General features: G+C 40.3%; 1 protein-coding gene across 2 annotated transcripts in view; it reads left to right on the top strand.

The window, feature by feature from the left end:
- TBC1D12 (TBC1 domain family member 12) overlaps positions 1-18,110 on the top strand; it is a 168,690-nt gene that overhangs the window by 47,359 nt on the left and 103,221 nt on the right. For both annotated transcript variants that reach the window (XM_089687782.1, XM_089687783.1), the window contains exon 2: positions 4,827-4,950. In XM_089687782.1, coding sequence (XP_089543908.1) covers positions 4,827-4,950 — 124 coding nt within the window. The remainder of the gene's footprint in view (positions 1-4,826; positions 4,951-18,110) is intronic.

Below are 18,110 nucleotides of genomic sequence, written 5' to 3'. Positions count from 1 at the left end.
GACATCGCGGGAGCGCAGGACAAGGTAAGTGACCGAGGGATCGCGGAGCAGCGCCGCATGGTAAGCCCGAGTGTAGCTTGAGGTTACTGCTTGTGGTACTGAAACTTTACCCCGAGCTACACTCAGGAATACCGCCAGGGAGGCTATGGTAGAAAAAAAAAAACCTCCTGAGCACAGGATCCCCCCAGCCCCTTATACTTAAGCCTGATCATGATCCAGTGTGGTGCATGAGAACAGTGACAGCAGCGGGAGTCATTGTCATTCTTGATGGATTTGGATAGTTTGAGGCCAGTTCTATTTATTTTACATTTTATTTTTTATTATTTGTAATTTTTTTTTTTTTTTTTAAAGGTGCATCAGACTTTTTCTTTCAAACAGTTGATATTATTGAAGCACAACAAGTAGCCTGTAATCAGTGTACAGCAGACTCCTGCGGTTTCAGGCACACTAAAACTGCCAGCTGTCAGAGAGTAATCAGTTGGCCCCTGACTTGATGTCCAACTGCATTTCCGCACTTTTGTGACTATATTCGTAAATTATGGAACTATTATCACTGTTCTGCCTTACCCTGCAGTAACAGATCAGTAAAAATGTATTTATATGTAGCTTGCTGATAACCCTTGACCTGATTTAGGCCCCTCATGAGGGAAAAAGTGTATATATTAGCAAAAAAAATCAATGCATTAAATTAAAAATAATAAAAAACAAAAAACTCCTCCATTAATTCAGAGCTATTAAGAAATTGGTGGAATTGCTGACAATTTGTGATTACTGAGTGAAAATCAAACACTCAAGCACTTCAAATTTGCAAACCTGTGAAAATTGTTGCTGCAATCCATATGTATGTCTTTTGTTCTTTTTGCATTTCAATGTAATGTTAAAGGGAAAAACTCTTCTAAATTCTAAAATGTCACAGATATTTAAGGAAGGAGCTTGGGAGAGACCTCCTCAAATACAAAATCCTAAAACACTGCTTGTCTTAAATACATTGTTCTTCAGTTTAGTTTTTATTTTTAAGCAGATCTTTACTTTCTTTTAAGACGTTACATAATTGGAACACATTTTGGATTTTTTTTTTTTTTTTAGCAGGTACAGTACTTGCTCTCACTTCCTCATTCCTAATCTTGGCAAGGATGACTTAGCCCTTGGTTCTTGCAGTTTCTGACTTTTGAGCTACTTTTTGTGTTGCCGAATCAACTTCCTCTTTAATCTCTCCTTTTTGTTAATATGTATTTGTTTTATTTATTTTAAGCAGTACATGTATTTTATATAGTTACAGTGTAATCTGTTTAAATAATAGTGTCAAGCATTATGCTATTATTTAGCCATCTGGTCATGTCATGTGTGCCGTTTCAGGCCTCCTATATTTACCATTTTGATCCATACTGGTATATATGGAATTGTCCTCAATCCTCTGACTTATTAATAGAGAAGTATGGATAAAAAACAAAATCATACCTCGGATAATGCAACATCTCTGCCCATCTGCTTCTAAGACTGAGAACTGAGTGGTCAAAGACTGCTGATCATTCAGTTCTCGGTCTTCAATGAGCAGACAGCCCATGACTGTCAGCCACTGACTCTTTGGTCTGCTCCTCCAGTGCTCACTGGAGCGCAGGCTGTGGAAGGGGCAGGAGCAGCTGTCTCCGGCTCTCAGCCTCTCGCTGAGAGCCGGAACAACCTGCTGGTTCAAGCAATAAAAACCTGACAGGCATTCTAATCCCTTTCCACTCTATCCAAAATGTATAAACAAAAAGTTTTGCCTTTTAGTTCTACAGTTGTGCTCAAAAGTTTACATACCCTGGCAGAAATTTTGAAATGTTGGCATTGATATTGAAAATATGACTGATCATGCCAAAAAATGCTTTTATTGAATAATGATCATATGAAGCCATTTGTTATCAAATAGTTGTTTGGCTCCTTTTTTAAATCATAATGATAACAGAAATCGCCCAAATGGCCATGATCAAAAGTTTCCATACCCTGGAATGTTTGGCCTTGGTACAGACACAAGGTGACACACACTGGTTAAAATGCCAATTAGAGGTTAATGTCCCACACTTGTGGCTTTTTAAATTGCAATCAGTGTCAGCGTATAAATAGTTAATGAGTTTGTTAGCTCTTATGTGGAAGTACTGACTAGGCTAGATACTGAGCCATGGGGATCAGAAAGAGCTGTCAAAAGTCCTGCGTAACAAGGTAATGGAACTTTATAAAGATGGAAAAGGACATATAAAGATGTCTAAAGCCTTGAATATGCCAATCAGTACTGTTAAATCACCTATTAAGAAGTGGAAAGTTCGGGGATCTCTTATTACCAAGCCAAGGTCAGGTAGACCAAGAAAGATTGCAGCCATAACTGACAGAAGAATTGTCCGGTATTCAAAGAGCGGGGGCCACTCTATTCATTATATGTTACACCCTGAATATTGGGTGTAACATGTTATGAAAGGTGAACTAATCCTTGAAGCCCAGTATATTGTGACAAGGCAATTGGAAATATAGTACAGCACTTCCACACATCTGACTAGGCACCATTTTACTTTACCAACTTAACCTGACTTGGGTGGAATATAATTCTAATTACTGGGCAACACTGATTGCTTTTATTAGGGTGTCAGTGCTAAAAACAGAAGGGGCTGCCTAGTGATGGCTTGCACCTCCCCAATATGGTGGCTGGATAAAATGGACCTAGGAAAAACAGCAGCTGCGGAAACCTAGTGTTGTGTTTTAACATACGCAAATGATTTGTCTTCTGCTGTCTGATAGGGAGGATCATCTAGGTCCAGGTCTAGGCCCTATTCTTCTCTAATGAATATCAGTAGAATCTTTATTTTAATCACTCTGTCTTCTTTGTAATGCTGGCAGCACTCATACATCTATTTCCCAAAGACAACCTTTGGATATGACTCTGAGCACGTGCACTCAACATCTTTGGTCGACCATGGCGAGGCCTATTCTGAGTGGAGCCTGTCCTGTTAAACCACTGTATGGTCTTGGCCACCATGCTGCAGCTCAGTTTCAGGGTCTTGGCAATGTTCTTATAGCCTAGGCCATCTTTATGTGGAGCAGCAATTCTTTTTTTTTTTTTTCAAATTCTCAGAGTTCTTTGCCGTGAGGTGCCATGTTGAACTTCCAGTGACCAGTAAGAGTGGGAGAGAGCACCAAATTTAACACACCTGCTCCCCATTCACACCTGAGACCTTGTAACACTGAGTCGCATGACATAGGGGAGGGAAAATTGCTAACTGGGCCCAATTTGGACATTTTCACTTTAGGGTGTACTCACTTTTGTTGCCAGCGGATTAGACATTAATGTCTGTGTTGAGTTATTTTGAGGGAACAGCAAATTTAAACTGTTATGTAAGCTGTACACTCACTACTTTACATTGTAGCAAAGTGTCATTTCTTCAGTGTTGTCACATGAAAAGTTATAATAAAATATTTACAAAAATGAGGGGTGTACTCACTTCTGTGAGATACTGTATAAGATGTTGCCTCAAAATCTCTCCACTGATAAAAAGCAAGGTCAAGAAACAATGAAGAAATTGTTTGTTGAATGCTCTGGGTTCCCATCCAGGCCTGCATAATTCACGGGATAGTAATGTTTTGACACATGGTTTCACTCAGAATTTACAGGGGAAGAAGAGAAAAGGAAATAACTGTGGTAGATCACAAGAATTGTAGAGAAAAATGCTTGCAAAGCCCCAGAAGATGGTTTAGTTATTTTTGATTTACTTTTCTACTTTTTATAATAGATTATGGAAGCAGTATGATCATTATTCTTATCTTTTTACTGAACACTTCTGTCTTATTTGAAATGAAGAATTGTTTGAATACAGCTCAAGCATTTCCAATGACCAGCAAAGGAAACATGCTAGTTGAGTTTAGTGAATATGCATGGATGCATAATTGAAAAACTTGTTGCTGAAATAACATGTTGTTCTCACATAAAAAAACACTAGTGTCTTAACCTCTTTACTACCACTGTGCAGTTTAAAATGGCAGAATGGTGGATGTGTTCTTCTGGAGTGCTGTTTATAGACAGCAGTGCAGAAATAAGGAAAGGGCATCCAGTGTGCCTGGTAAATGTCGGTGATTGAACTGCTGGAAAGCTCAGATCACAGACTAAAGACAGCGGATCTGAGGCATGTGCACAAACCCGAGCTACTGTTTACATTTGTGATCACGGTCATCGACCATTATAGTTCTCACAAGACACAGAGCCACTCAGATTGACTCTGTGCCTTGAGCCTGCAATCTGGGCTGTCTTGTAAGAAGAGAAACCTGCTCCCACCAACCCCCAACAAAAGGGGGCACACTGAACAGCAAGGGAGTACAAAAGGGACATGTACCATAAAGAGGACACACCAATAAAGTAGAACTATAGGCAAAACTTTTTTTTTTCCATTTTGGATAGAGTAAGGGAGGGTTATAACCCCTGCCAGTTTACTTTTTGCCACCTATGTCCCATTGGGGAGATTTCCCTTCACTTCCTGCCCCATAGCCAAACAGGTAGTGAAAGGAAATGCCTGAAAATTAGGGGAATACCTAACTAGTATCCCCATTGGAAGATTTTCCCCTTTTTATTACTTTTCTGGGAGCAACTTAAAATTTGGGATTTTCTTTTAATTTCACTTTCAATGATAATCGTAAATAGGACACAAATAGAGGGAGAATCTTCCCCTTTCTCTTCCCACAGGTAGCAATAAAAATCTGATTGGTGTTCTAACCCATCTCTACTCTATCCAAAAATAAAAGTGTTGCCTTTAGTTATACTTTAAGATATGCATTTTTAAATAAATGCTTCTTTTCTCTCTCAACAGAAACTTCTTCTCTAAAAGACCTAAAGATCTAAAATCACCTGGACTAAGTGCTCCCGGCTGGAAGTTGTTTGGTAAAGTTCCTCCTAGAGAGAATGTTCAGAAAGACAGTAAAATCATTCAGCAGGTTAGTAAACGTAGACAAATTTTTCATTTTGCTTATTTTCTGCCGCAAAATGCATTAATTTTACTTCATAATATGTTCCTCAAAGAAAAATAAAAAAATATCAATGAATTGCTCATGCTTAACACTTCAACCATTCCAAGTCTACTCAAATTGCTTAAAATCATAAATGCCTGCAATCTGTATATTAAAGTATAACCTGTACTTTTTCTATAGTTATTTTTTACAAAGGGAAGTATGTTAGCCACTAGAGACGACTGATCGCTGCCATTACTAGTATGAGAAAAAAAAAAAAAAAACAATTCTGTGTATATATACGGCCATTTGTCGACGCTATAACTTTCACGTAAACCAATTCATTTTCACGTATTGAGATTTTTTTTTTTTAGCAAAGACATGTAGCAGAGTACATTTTGGCCTAAATTTATGAGTAAATTTGATTTTTTTTTTAAATTTTTTGCTGGATATGTTTTATAGCAAAAAGTCAAAAATATTGTTTCAAGTTTTTTTTTTTTTTTTTTTTTTTTCCCCAAAATTGTTGATCTTTGTTTATAGCGCAAAAAATAGAAACTGCGATGGTGACCAATTACCACTGAAAGAAAGTTTTGTGGGAACAAAAAAGGACATACCGTATTTTTCGCTCCATAAGACGCACTTTTTTCCCCAAAAAAAAGGGAAAATGTCAGTGCGTCTTATGGAGCGGCCAGTCTGGTATTTCCACCGCCGCCGTGTCAGAATACCGGGCCGGCCGCTCAGCTCTGCAGCGGGATCTTACCTATTCCTCTATCCAGCGGCGCCAAGTACGCATGCGCAAGAAGCGGTGCTGTTTGTGAATGGTAAGGCGGCACCTGGGACACATGACCGGTCCCAGAAGCCGCCGGACCAATCACAAAGCGCAGCGCTTCTCGCTCATGCGCACTGGGCACCCGGCTTTCAAGCCGAGCGCCCACACTACAGAAGCCGGGAAGACAGCGTGCGGCTGGATAGAGGAACAGGTAAGGTCCCACTGCAGAGCGGACACTAACTAAAGAACAACTCCACGGAAGTAAGAGTGGGTACCTGTCAAATTCAGGTACCCGCTCCCCCCCTCCCCAAAAGGTCAGCAGTCATCTCCTGTACTGTCCGCAGTCTCTGGTCATCCCTGTACTATGTCCACAGTCTGTGGTCATCTCCTGTACTATGTCCGCAGTCTGTGGTCATCTCCTGTACTATGTCCGCAGTCTGTGGTCATCTCCTGTACTATGTCCGCAGTCTGTGGTCATCTCCTGTACTATGTCCGCAGTCTGTGGTCATCTCCTGTACTATGTCCGCAGTCTGTGGTCATCTCCTGTACTATGTCCGCAGTCTGTGGTCATCTCCTGTACTATGTCCGCAGTCTGTGGTCATCTCCTGTACTATGTCTGCAGTCCATTGGTTCAGAATATTTTTTTTCCTGTTTTCTGCCTCTAAAACCTAGGTGCGTCTTATGGTCAGGTGCGTCTAATGGAGTGAAAAATACGGTACATTTCTTTTGGGTTCAGCTTTGTATAACCGCGTAATTGTCAGTTAAAATAACGCAACGCCATATCACAGTAAATGACCTGGTCAGGAACGGGGTAAATCCTCTGGAGGGCAAGTGGTTAAACTGATATTTTATCTTTATTTGTAAACAAAGCATGTGTATACACACAAAACAATAAACGTTACTATTTGGCAAAGGATCCCAGAGCTCATTCATCTTTGTGTGTAAATTGAATCTGGACCTTTAGGACTCATGTATACTGCAGCTGAAAAACTCAGTTCAGGAGCTCTTGTGTTTTTTGAATTCTCCCTAATGTTTTCCTATGTGTCCATGTACACTGTCGTTTACAGGCAGTTGAGTTCACAGTCCCCTTTTTTTTTCTTTTTTTTTTTTATGCACCAAACTTGAGTTCAGGAGTAGATTTTATCAGCGTTTTTTGCTTGTAATTGCGGCTAACCACGTTTTTAGAAGCGGTTTTTAACTTTTCCATATCCAAATGCTGTCCAGAGCCTTTTTTCATCATCAGAAATACATGCAAAGCGTTTTCCATGTATTCAAATGGACCTTGCACACCAGCGCAGTCAGTTCCGTGAAGGAAAAAATGGTAAAACATGCTGCATTATGCTCATGATGGGATCCATAGTGAATACGACCAGAAAAGACAGGTAATCTCAACACATACTGCTCTCTCTGCTTCTGCTTTCTCTCTCTCAAAATGTCTGAAATAGTTAATTTTTTACTGTTTTTCAGTGCATTCTGGGCATTTTGGAAGGTCTCCTGATGTTATCTTTAAAAAACGCTTCTAAATGTAAACGCGGTATGCAAACACGGTTAAACAGACATTTTTTTAACCAACGTTTTTCCAGCAGTCAGTTTCCATTGTTCAGAAGTGTTTTTCAAATGTCCCGTGTACATGGAGCCTTAGATGTCATACATCTGTTTTTACATTGAGTAAATAGAGGGAAACAAAGGTACATGTACTCTCTCTGTGGGTAGCTCCACCTCCTGGCTGGATTAAAGGTTAAGTTCGCCATTTGCACAGAAATAATAACTGCACATTTTGTTTTGCAGGTGGGGGTGGGGGGGGTGCAGGCTGCAGGTGCAGCATTGGGAGCATGTAACATATTCCCAAAAGTGACCTTCTGTTTTAAATGTGTGTAAGCAATTGCAGTGTGTAAAATTTTTACATTTATTTTAGGCCGTGGCTATTTGAACCCTTTTACAGCTCCAGGAGCAAGGCCTTTAAGTGGGCTGTGATGACCGCTGCTGATAGGAAGGACTCCTGATCATGTAGCACTTTGAGTGGCTTCTCAGTGAGGTCATCTAGAGCCTGTCCTATTGACTCTTGATTGTCATAGTTGACAACTGAGCAACAAGCATATTTGCTGCACATGTGCTTTTAATGCTCATCCGCTGTGTTGCTGCATATATGCATTAGGCTGTCTTAATCACACACCTAAATCCCATGAAAATAATGATTTTCTCAGTTTGCTTTAGCACATCTTCTCCCTCCCTGGCTGCTCACCTGTCATTGCTTGGGCATGGCAATTAGTTGCTTAGACACTAAACAGAGCCCTGTGCAAGGCAGTAGGACACAGTCTCATCTTCCCCATTGTTTCAGGAAGCTCTGACAAGGTAGTGCTGGGGATGTGTAGATGTTCCTGATTATGAAAGTGTTGTAGTATTCTGTGAGTATTTTTAATGTTTTTATAGACCTTCCGTATATTGAGCGTAGTAATTTTATTATTTTAGCCAGAACATTTATAAAAGCTTACATAGTTTGATAAATACCATTATTATGCCAACAAAGCTTTCATTCATGTACCTTCTACTCTGTGACTAGCATACAACTTCAAAAGCTTTTAGTTATTTCTTACAAATGCAGCTGGATAGCCCTAACTATTTCAGGATTTTGTGGGCTGACATTGAAGAACAGAAACATATTAGAAATAACAGCATTGCCCCCCTATAAAGGTCTTCAAAGGAAGGAACTTGGCTTTATTCTATCAAAGTAATAGGTGATCCTCTTTTAATAATCCTTCATCACAGCAAAGATAGTTAATGATTTACGTATGCCTGTATATTGACATGTCAAACTGAATAATTTACAACGGACCATTTGAAAGAGTCATTCATTCCTAAACTATTATAACTTTATAGGTTTGCTTGGCTCCTTCATTTAGGCTACTTCGTCTGCACTCTACACTTTGGGTTTGAGTTTTACAGATCAACTGAGTCCTGAGTTCACATGCTATTTCACAGATTGAGCATATTTAAAGTGGAACTTTAGTCATAAAATTAAGTCCTGCTAGATCACTTCATTCTGGCCCATTTTTCAGGTATAGCTATGTAAAACATTAAAAATAAGTGCTTGTACTGTTTAAAATTCAGTAATACACTGTTTCATCCTGCTCTGCACATGCTTAGTTGCTTTCTTTTTTTTAGCACTGTGCCAAATTTTTAGAGGCAGATCTGCTGACAGCCTAATGATTTACTGCTACTCAGGGGTTCTGGGCTTCAACAAAATGGCGGCCTTCAGCAAGAAGAAACAGGAACAATACTGGAGGCAATTTACAGCACACACTCATTTTGGTAGCAAATTTATTAATATGAAATGTATAATTCTTGCTAAAGGACATTTTTTTTAAATCGGGTTGTTATTTCTAGATTGTAAGCTCGAAAGAGCAGGGCCCTCAATCCCCTCATGTTTTGCATTGTATTGGTATTGTTCTGTCACATGTTCTGTCCCCCTTTGTAATGTACAGCGCTGAGTGAACTATTGGCGCTTTATAAATACTGTATAATAATAATAATGGGTAAAGTTCCACTTTATAAGTGTCACACTACAGAGCCCAGTAGTTTTAAAGCAGACCTACAGTTAAAACCCTCTAAAGTATGGCTGCCAGGTGGGGATCTCACATAGGAACACATAGTCTTGATGAAAAAAGCACACCAACACAACCAATAGAAAATGTACTTAAATAAAAACCTGCATATCTAGAACTGTAAACCCACAGCAAATCCAGAGGAAAGAAAAAAAGTGACTAAGGAAGGTATTTTTTCCCTTTTAGAGTAAATTGGACCAAGCTCTAAGGTAAACACATATTCCCTATATCAACAACTGGTAGTGTGATTACTTATAAACATTATTAGCATAGTTCTATACTATGCATTGAGGGACACAGCCAGCTTACTTTTAAAACAATCTGAGCAAGCTAAAACTGGCTCATGAGGTAGCCTAGTCTCCATTTTCACAGCTTTTACTGTGCAGAAGCCTTTTCTCCGTTTGCGGAGGTTAAACCTTGGGATGCAAAGAGTGCTCCCTTGTCATTTAGAAATTCTTTAAATTGAACAATATAGCATCAAATGAAGTTTGATCAATTAGCAGATTGTAATGTAGTAAAGCAGTTGGTAAAATAAAAAAAATAATAAGGTTCCTTTTAGCAGTACAATTTCTGATTAGAAGCAGCAGAGCAATTCACACATTACAGTGCCTAGGTGCACTCTGGCCTCCTAGGTTCATTGAAGTCAGTCGAGAGTCTGACATGATCAAGTGAATATCTGTCCACTCCTGCCTCCATTCACTCAATTACCACGATGGTGTCATCAGAAGGCAGGGTCTAGTAACAGGTAGAGCTGCCTTGGTAATTTTTTTTTCTCTATTGTTAAGGCAGCATTCTGCAGAATGAACTTGGATAAAACGGCGCTGACTGGAACAGGGGCTTTAATTTTGGTACCCTTTTGTCATGTACTATAGTATATAATTTTTGTTTCATGTAGCAAGCATGTTCAAGCCTAGTAACCAAAATGCTATGCACACAGATGTTCCAGCCATAAAGTGTAACTGTGAGCACATAAGATGTCACCTCATAGGGGTGCCCTATGAGTGTACGTTCTCTTGTTTGCAAAGTAGGAAATAGGAATGCACCTATACCTCCAGTATAGTAATATTCTGGTCTGTGGCTAGGATGACCAGGGATAAGAGCATTGCACTGTGGAATGTGAGATGGGGCCCACCTGTAGCCTTCTTCCACCAGGATTTTTTCTTCATGCCATATTTGGGGGTTTTCAGGCTTCTCCTGAGGTCTACTTTAAAATGTCTGTGGATAGATTTGTTCCTGAATTTCACAGTTGGTTCAGATTTGTTTTTTTTTGCACAGATTTGCCTAAACTATTAGGAATGAGAACAAAGGAAGGCTGTGCAATCATCAGGGGCAATATTGCTTTTAACTAAAAATAGGAATTTTGTTGTAGCTTGCTAATGCAGAAATATACATTTTCCATCTTGCATAATTGTTAAACATATGCTGTCTGTTTTGTTGCCATTGTTTTGTTAGCATAATTCTTTATAATGTTACCATGTTAAGGAATCGTATATTTTATAGTTTTAGTTTGGTGAAGAGACCCATCCAAGGCCATGTCTTTCCATTTGGTGTTTTTTTTTTTTTTTTCCCTTTTTTTTAAGTGCAACCAAGATTTTAGTATTGAATGAAATTCATTATAATTGTAGATAACACAACCTTTTATGAGGGGTAAATGTTGGGATTATTTATGCACTGTGGTAGCAGTTCCATGTGCAAATAACTACTACATGTGCAAATAACTTCTTAAAACCCTCTATAATGCATAGGCTGACTTTTTTCTGGACCCCTTTTGAAAATGCTAGTTTTTTGGATGTCTCTGGCTTCAGGACTTTTAAATCTCTGGCCCAGAATTAGCGTTCAGCAGGTGATGTCAGTGACCAGTGAAGCCACTACGGATATAGGCCTCATTCCCATGGGCACTGAGGTACATATACCATGAACAGGCTCTCTTCTTTCTTTTTTTTTTTGTCTTTTTCAGCCCCTCTACACCCTAGGGACTACAGACAGGCTGCCCATACAGATATATTAGGACACAGTGGCTGCATTAAAACGTGTGGGATTACCCAAATATGCATGCTTTCTGCTTTCAGAGCTACTTGGCCACTTGAATGGGCTTTCTACACTTAGCACATAGTCTAGAGATGCTAAAAAAACACCAGCCCATTCACAGTATATGGGCCTCAGCAAGAGTGTGGTTGAGGCCATACATTTGTGCTCTCGATAGTCAGGTTGATGGTTTCGTAGCCTGCACTATAACATGGAGTGCCTAATGGCAACTTCATTGATAAACACTAAGTTAGGATATCTTTATTCTTTTCTTGTGTGCCATGATGTGAAATAAATCCTCACAGTTGTGAGGCATACACAGAGTAGCCATAACTTTATGGCCACTGACAGGTTTAGTGAGTAAGCTTGACCATCTCGTTACAATGGCATTTGAAAGTCATTGGGATATATACCGTATTGGTCAGCAAGTAAAAATGCTGTCCCTAAAGTTAATGTGCTGAAAACAGAAAAAAATGCTTCACAGCATGTTTATTGGCTGTAGACTGGTTGGGGTGCCCATGCTGGCCCATACCCACAGCCAAAAGCGCCTACAATGGTCATGTGAGCATCAGAACTGAGCCATGGAGCAATGGACGAAGATGGCCTGGTTTTTTACATCGTGTATGGATAGGTGCATGTGCATCGCTTACCTGGAGAAGAGATGACATCAGGATTCACTATGCGAAGATGCCCAGCCAGCGGAGGCAGTGTGATGCTTTGGGCAACTTTGTGCTGGGAAACTTTGGGTCCTGCCATTCATGTAGATGTTACCTTGACATGTGCCACCTACCTAAACGTTTTTGCTGACACCACTTCATTAAACTAGTATTTCCTGATGGCAGTAGCCTCTTCAGCAGGGTAATGTGCCCTACCATGCTGCATAATGGTTAAAGAATGGTTTGAGAAACACGAGTTTGAGGTGTTGACTTGGCCTCCAAATTCTAAAAATCTCATTTCAATCGAGCATCTGTGGCATGTGCTGCAAAAATGGATCCACGGAAGCCCCACCTCACAACTTACAGAATTAAAGTGGTTGTAAACCTCAGACATGAAATATGAACAAAGCATATCCCTCCACGATGAGTACGTTTATCAATCCAGAGCACTAAGTCTTATTTCTATTTGCTGCCTAATTCCTCTGCTATCAACACGAATCCATTTGACAGGTTTTACTGACACCAAGAGAAAAAAAGTAACATCTGAGGGACCTCCAGCGGATTGACACCCTTAATTCTGTTCCTGTGTGAAGGGAGGGAGTGTCTCTTCCCTCCATTCAGGGCCCAGAGTTCTCCTCGCTGAGCTCTGCAGAGTGTAACTTCAGCTCCCCACCCCTTGCTTTTCACAGACGAGAGATCATCTGAACATTCTGCACTTTGAACTGCTATATAGGAGAGGGTTACAGATCAACAGGTACAACATAGTGGATATAAAAAGTCCACACACCCCTGTTTAAACTGTCAGGTTTCTGTGATGTAAAAAAAATGAGCCAAAGATAAATAATTTCAGAACTTTTTCTACCTTTCAATGTGACCGATAAACTGTACAACTCAATTGAACAACAAACTGAAATCTTTTAGGGAGACACACCTTCCATCATTTAAAGTGCCTATGATTAACCCCAGATAAATTTCAGCTGTTCTAGTAGGTCTCGCCTGACATTTTCTTAGTTGCATCCTACAGCAAAAGCCATGGTCCTCAGAGAGCTTCCAAAGCATCAGAGGGATCTCATTGTTAAAAGGTATCAGTCAGGAGAAGGGTAAAAAAGAATTTCTAAGGATTTAAATATACCATGGAACACAGTGAGTGAAGACGGTCATCAGATGGAGAAAATATGGCGCAACAGTGACATTGCCAAGAACTGGACGTTCCTCCAAAATTGATGAGAAGGTAACTGGTCTGGGAGGCTGCCAAGAGGCCTACAGCAACATTAAAGGAGCTACAGTAAATTTCTGGATAGTACTGGTTGTGTGGTACATGTGACCGCAATCTCCCATATTCTTCATGTGTCTGGGCTATGGGGTAGAGTGGCAAGACGGAAGCCATTTCTTACGAAGAAAAGCATCCAAGCCAAGCTAAATTTTGCAAAAATACATCTGAAGTCTTCCAAAAGCATGTGTGAAAATGTGTTATGGTCTGATGAAACCAAGGTTGAACTTTTTGGTCATAATTCCAAAAGATATTTTTGGCGCAAAAACAACACTGCACATCACCAAAAGAACACTATACCCACAGTGAAGCATGGTGGCAGCATCAGGCTTTGGGACTGTTTTTCTTCAGCTGGAACTGGGGCCTTAGTCAAGGTAGAGGGAATTATGAACAGTTCCAAATACCAGTCAATATTGGCACAAAACCTTCAGGCTTCTGCTAGAAAGCTGAACATGAAGAGGAACTTCATCTTTCAGCATGACAACGACCCAAAGCATACATCCAAATCAACAAAAGAATAGCTTCACCAGAAGAAGATTAACGTTTTGGAATGGCCCAGCCAGAACCCAGACCTGAATCCGATTGAAAATCTGTAGGGTGATCTGAAGAGGGCTGTGCACAGGAGATGCTCTCGCAATCTGACAGATTTGGAGTGTTTTTGCAAGAAAGAGTGGGCAAATATTGCCAAGTCAAGATGTGCCATGCTGATAGACTTGTACCCAAAAAGACTGAGTGCTGGAATAAAATCAAAAGGTACTTCAACAAAGTATTTGTTTAAGGGAGTGCACACTTATGCAACCATAATATTTTTAGTTTTTTTTTATTTTTATTTCCCTGCACCTAAAAAGAGCTTACATTAAAGGTGGAAAATTCTGAAATGATTTATCTGTCTCATTTTTTTACATCACAGAAACTTGACATTTTAACATGGGTGTGTAGATTTTTTTTATATCCACTGTAGGTAGGAGGATTTGTTTAATCCCATCCTTTTATCTATCACCTGAGGCAATCTTCACTTGGTATATGTAAGGGTTTACAACCACTTTAAGGGATATTCTACTGATGCTTGGTGCCAGATACTGCAGCATTCAGAGGTATAGTGGTGTCCATGCCTCGACGGTTCAGGGTGGTTTTGGTGGCAAAAGGAGACCTATTCAATATTGGTCATAAAGTTATGGCTAATCGGTTTAGTCTGCTGTTGGCTCTTGCCTTTACAAACTTATTCATTGATCCTTAAGCTAGCAAAAATGGAGAGGTGACATAGAAACGAGTAAAAATACTGTGGTCAGTATTTGAAATTGTACAAAATCACAAGATTGACCAAGAATTTCAAATCCTTTAACAAGTAAAACAAGAAAAGGTGTTTAATTTGTAGACCCAGATGTTTCTCTGAAGTTCCACTTTAAAGGAAATGTGTGCTAGCAGACATACTATCATGGCCAAACATATTGGCACCCCTGCATTTCTGTTAATGTACCACTTTACCCAGAAAATTGTTGCAATTACAAATGTTGTTTAGGCATTCTCATGTTTGTTTCTTTTGTTTGTATTGGTATGACACAAAAAAAGTGGATAAACAAAAAGCCATATCTGACACATTACACAAAACCCCCCCCAAAAATGGACTGGACAAAAGTATTGGCGCACTCAATTTAATATTTGGTAGCACATCCCTTGAAAAATAAAGAACTGAAATCAATGGCTTCCTGTAACCATCAATGAGTTTTACACCTCTCTACTGGAATTGTGGACCTCTCTTCTTTTGTCAACTGCTGTTTGGAGCTCTCTCCTCAGGTGCTGTATGGGATTGAAATCTGCCCCTATTACTGGCCAGTTCAGTACTCTTCAGCGCTTTATTAAACAATTTCTGGGTGCTTGTTGACGTGCACTTTGGGTCATTGTCCTGCTGTAAGACCCATCACCTCTGACATAGACCCAGCTTTCTGACACTGGGCCCTACATTGCACCCCAGAAATCTTTGGTAGTCTTCAGATTTCATAATTCCATGCACACGGTCAAGGCATCCAGTGCCTGAAGCAGCAAAGCAACCTCTAAACATCAGTCAACCTCCACCATGTTTGACTGTAGGGACTGTATTCTTTTCTTTTAAAGGCCTCATTTCCTTTTCTGAAAACAATAGAAACAGCACATTCTCCAAAAAGGATTTTGGCTTCATCAGGTAAGTTTTGGCAAACTCCAATCTGGCTTTGTTTCTGTGTCAGCAGTGGGATCCTTCTGCGTCTCCTACCATAGCATCCTTTTTCATTCAGATGTCCGCATGTAGTCCGAGCTGACACAGTTGTACCCTGTGCCTGAAGGTCCACTTGAATTTGTCTGGAAGTTGATTTAGGTTCTTTAGCCACTATTCGAGCAATCCTACGTTGCAATCTTTCTTAAATTTTTCTCTTTCGTCCACTTCCAGGGAGATTAGCTGCAATGCCATGGGCTGTAAACCTCTTGACAGTGTTGCACACAGGAACATTAAGATCTCTGGAGATGGACTTGTAACCTTGATATTGCCCATGCTTTTCCACAATGTTTTTGTTCTCAAATCCTCAGGCAATATTTTTACTGTTTTCTCTTCTCCCATGCTCCATGTGGCACACAGACACACAACAGGGAAGGTTGAGTCAATTTTTCACCATTTTAACTGGTTGCCAGTGTGACTTCTATATTGTCAGCACCTGTTAATTGATACAGTTGAGTTTAACCGTTTCAATACCGTGCAATTTTACACCTTCCTGCCCAGGCCATTTTTCAGGTTTCAGCACTCTCACACTTTGAATGACAATTGCGCGGTCATACAACACTGTACCCAAACTAAAATTTTATCATTTTCTTCACACAACTAGAGCTTTCTTCTGGTGGTATTTAATCACCGCTGGGGTTTTTATGTTTTGCTAAATTAACAAAAAAAGACCAAAAATTTTGAAAAAAACCCACATTTTTCTTTGTTTCTGTTATAAAAGTTTACAAATAAATAATTGTTCTTCATAAATTTAGGCCGAGATGTATTCTGCTACATGTCTTTGGTGAAAATAACCCAAATTAGGATGTATTTTTTAGTTTGTAGGAAAGTTATAGAGTTCACAAACTATGGTATAGATCTGAATATTGATCAGTCCTGAAGTACTGACGGCCAATCTAATTTCTTGAGGTCCAAGAATGTCAGAATAGTACAGATATCCCCAAATTACCCCTTTTTGCAGAGTAGACAGTCCGACGTACTTCATAAGAGGCATGGCGCGTTTTTTGAAGTTGTATTTTTTTGTCATAATTTTTTCCAAAAATGAAAAAAATTATTTTCACTATTTTTTTTTTACATACTGTCACCAGTGCAGTACAGCGTCATCATATAACTGGCATGGCGGTGAACAGGGACACTGACTGGTGACAGTATGGAAAAAAAAAAAAAAAATATATATATTTTTTAATTTTTTAAATTTTTTTATTACCGTATTTGCCGGCGTATAAGACGACTTTTTGACCCTTGAAAATCTTCTCAAAAGTCGGGGGTCGTCTTATACGCCGGTACACATGTTAGGGGGGCTGCGGCATTAAGTACAGGGGTTTGCAGGGGCTGATGTCTCTTACCTGGATCCAGTCCCACGACGATCCGGTCCAGGAAGTGCGGCGTCTCCTTCAGTTCGGCCACTGGATGTTCGTGCGGCTGCGCGGCTCCGCCTCCTCACCGGTGATTGGCCGCCAGAACTGTAGCTCGGGAAAGGCACACAGGCGGCCAATCACCGGCGAGGGGGCGTAGCCGAGCGGCCCCGCGAAAATTGAGTGCCGGAGCAGCAGGTAAGTGCTCTGTGTAGAGGTGCTGCTGCAACCACATATGCTGGCTGCAGCAGCACCGTACTAGAACAGGGTCAGCAAGTGTCAGTGGGAGGAATAGTGCCCCATCATTGGTGTCACTGATACCAATGATGGGGCACTATTCCTCCCACTGATACCAACGATGGGGCACTATTCCTCCCACTGACACCAACGATGGGGCACTATTCCTCCCCCCCACTGACACCAACGATGGGGCACTATTCCCCCCCCCCACTGACACCAACGATGGGGCACTATTCCACCCCCCACTGACACCAATGATGGGGCACTATTCCACCCCTCACTGACACCAATGATGGGACACCATTCCTCCCACTGACACCAATGATGGGGCACTATTCCTGCCACTGATACCAATGATGGGGCACCTATTCCCCCCACTGATACCAATGATGGGGCACTATTCCTCCCACTGATACCAATGATGGGGCACTATTCCTCCCACTGACATCAATGATGGGGCACTATTCCTCCCACTTACATCAATGATGGGGCACTATTCCTCCCACTGACATCAATGATGGGGCACTATTCCTCCCACTGGTGTGCATTGGAAGAGGGGTAGTCTTATACGGCGAGTATAGCCCAAACACTACATTTTAGCAGGAAAAGTAGGGGGGTCGTCTTATACGCCCAGTCGTCTTATACGCCGGCAAATACGGTATATTTAATTTTTTATTACTTTTTTTTTATTTTTTTAAAGATTTTTTTTCATATTTTACTATGACCAAAATAGTACAATGTTACCATAGTAACATTGTACTACTTTGGGGAAGTGATCAGTATTTCTTTTTTTTTTTTTTTTTACACAATTTGCTTATAGCAAAGAATTACTTTGCTATAAGCAAGCATTTACCTGAATGAAATCGATTCATTCAGCTTTTTTTTTTTTTTTTTTTTCTTTTTTTTTTTTTTTGTGCCTAGCTGTGATTTGGTCACAGCTAATCACATGACATGTGCATGTGATTAGCTGTGACCATTCACAG

This window comes from Staurois parvus, unplaced genomic scaffold (assembly GCF_062004578.1).
Source record: "Staurois parvus isolate SC_StPar_1 unplaced genomic scaffold, SC_StPar_1.0 ptg000437l, whole genome shotgun sequence".
Lineage (NCBI taxonomy): Eukaryota > Metazoa > Chordata > Amphibia > Anura > Ranidae > Staurois > Staurois parvus.
Note: the sequence above shows the minus strand (reverse complement) of the source record. Positions and strands in the feature narration are given on the sequence as shown.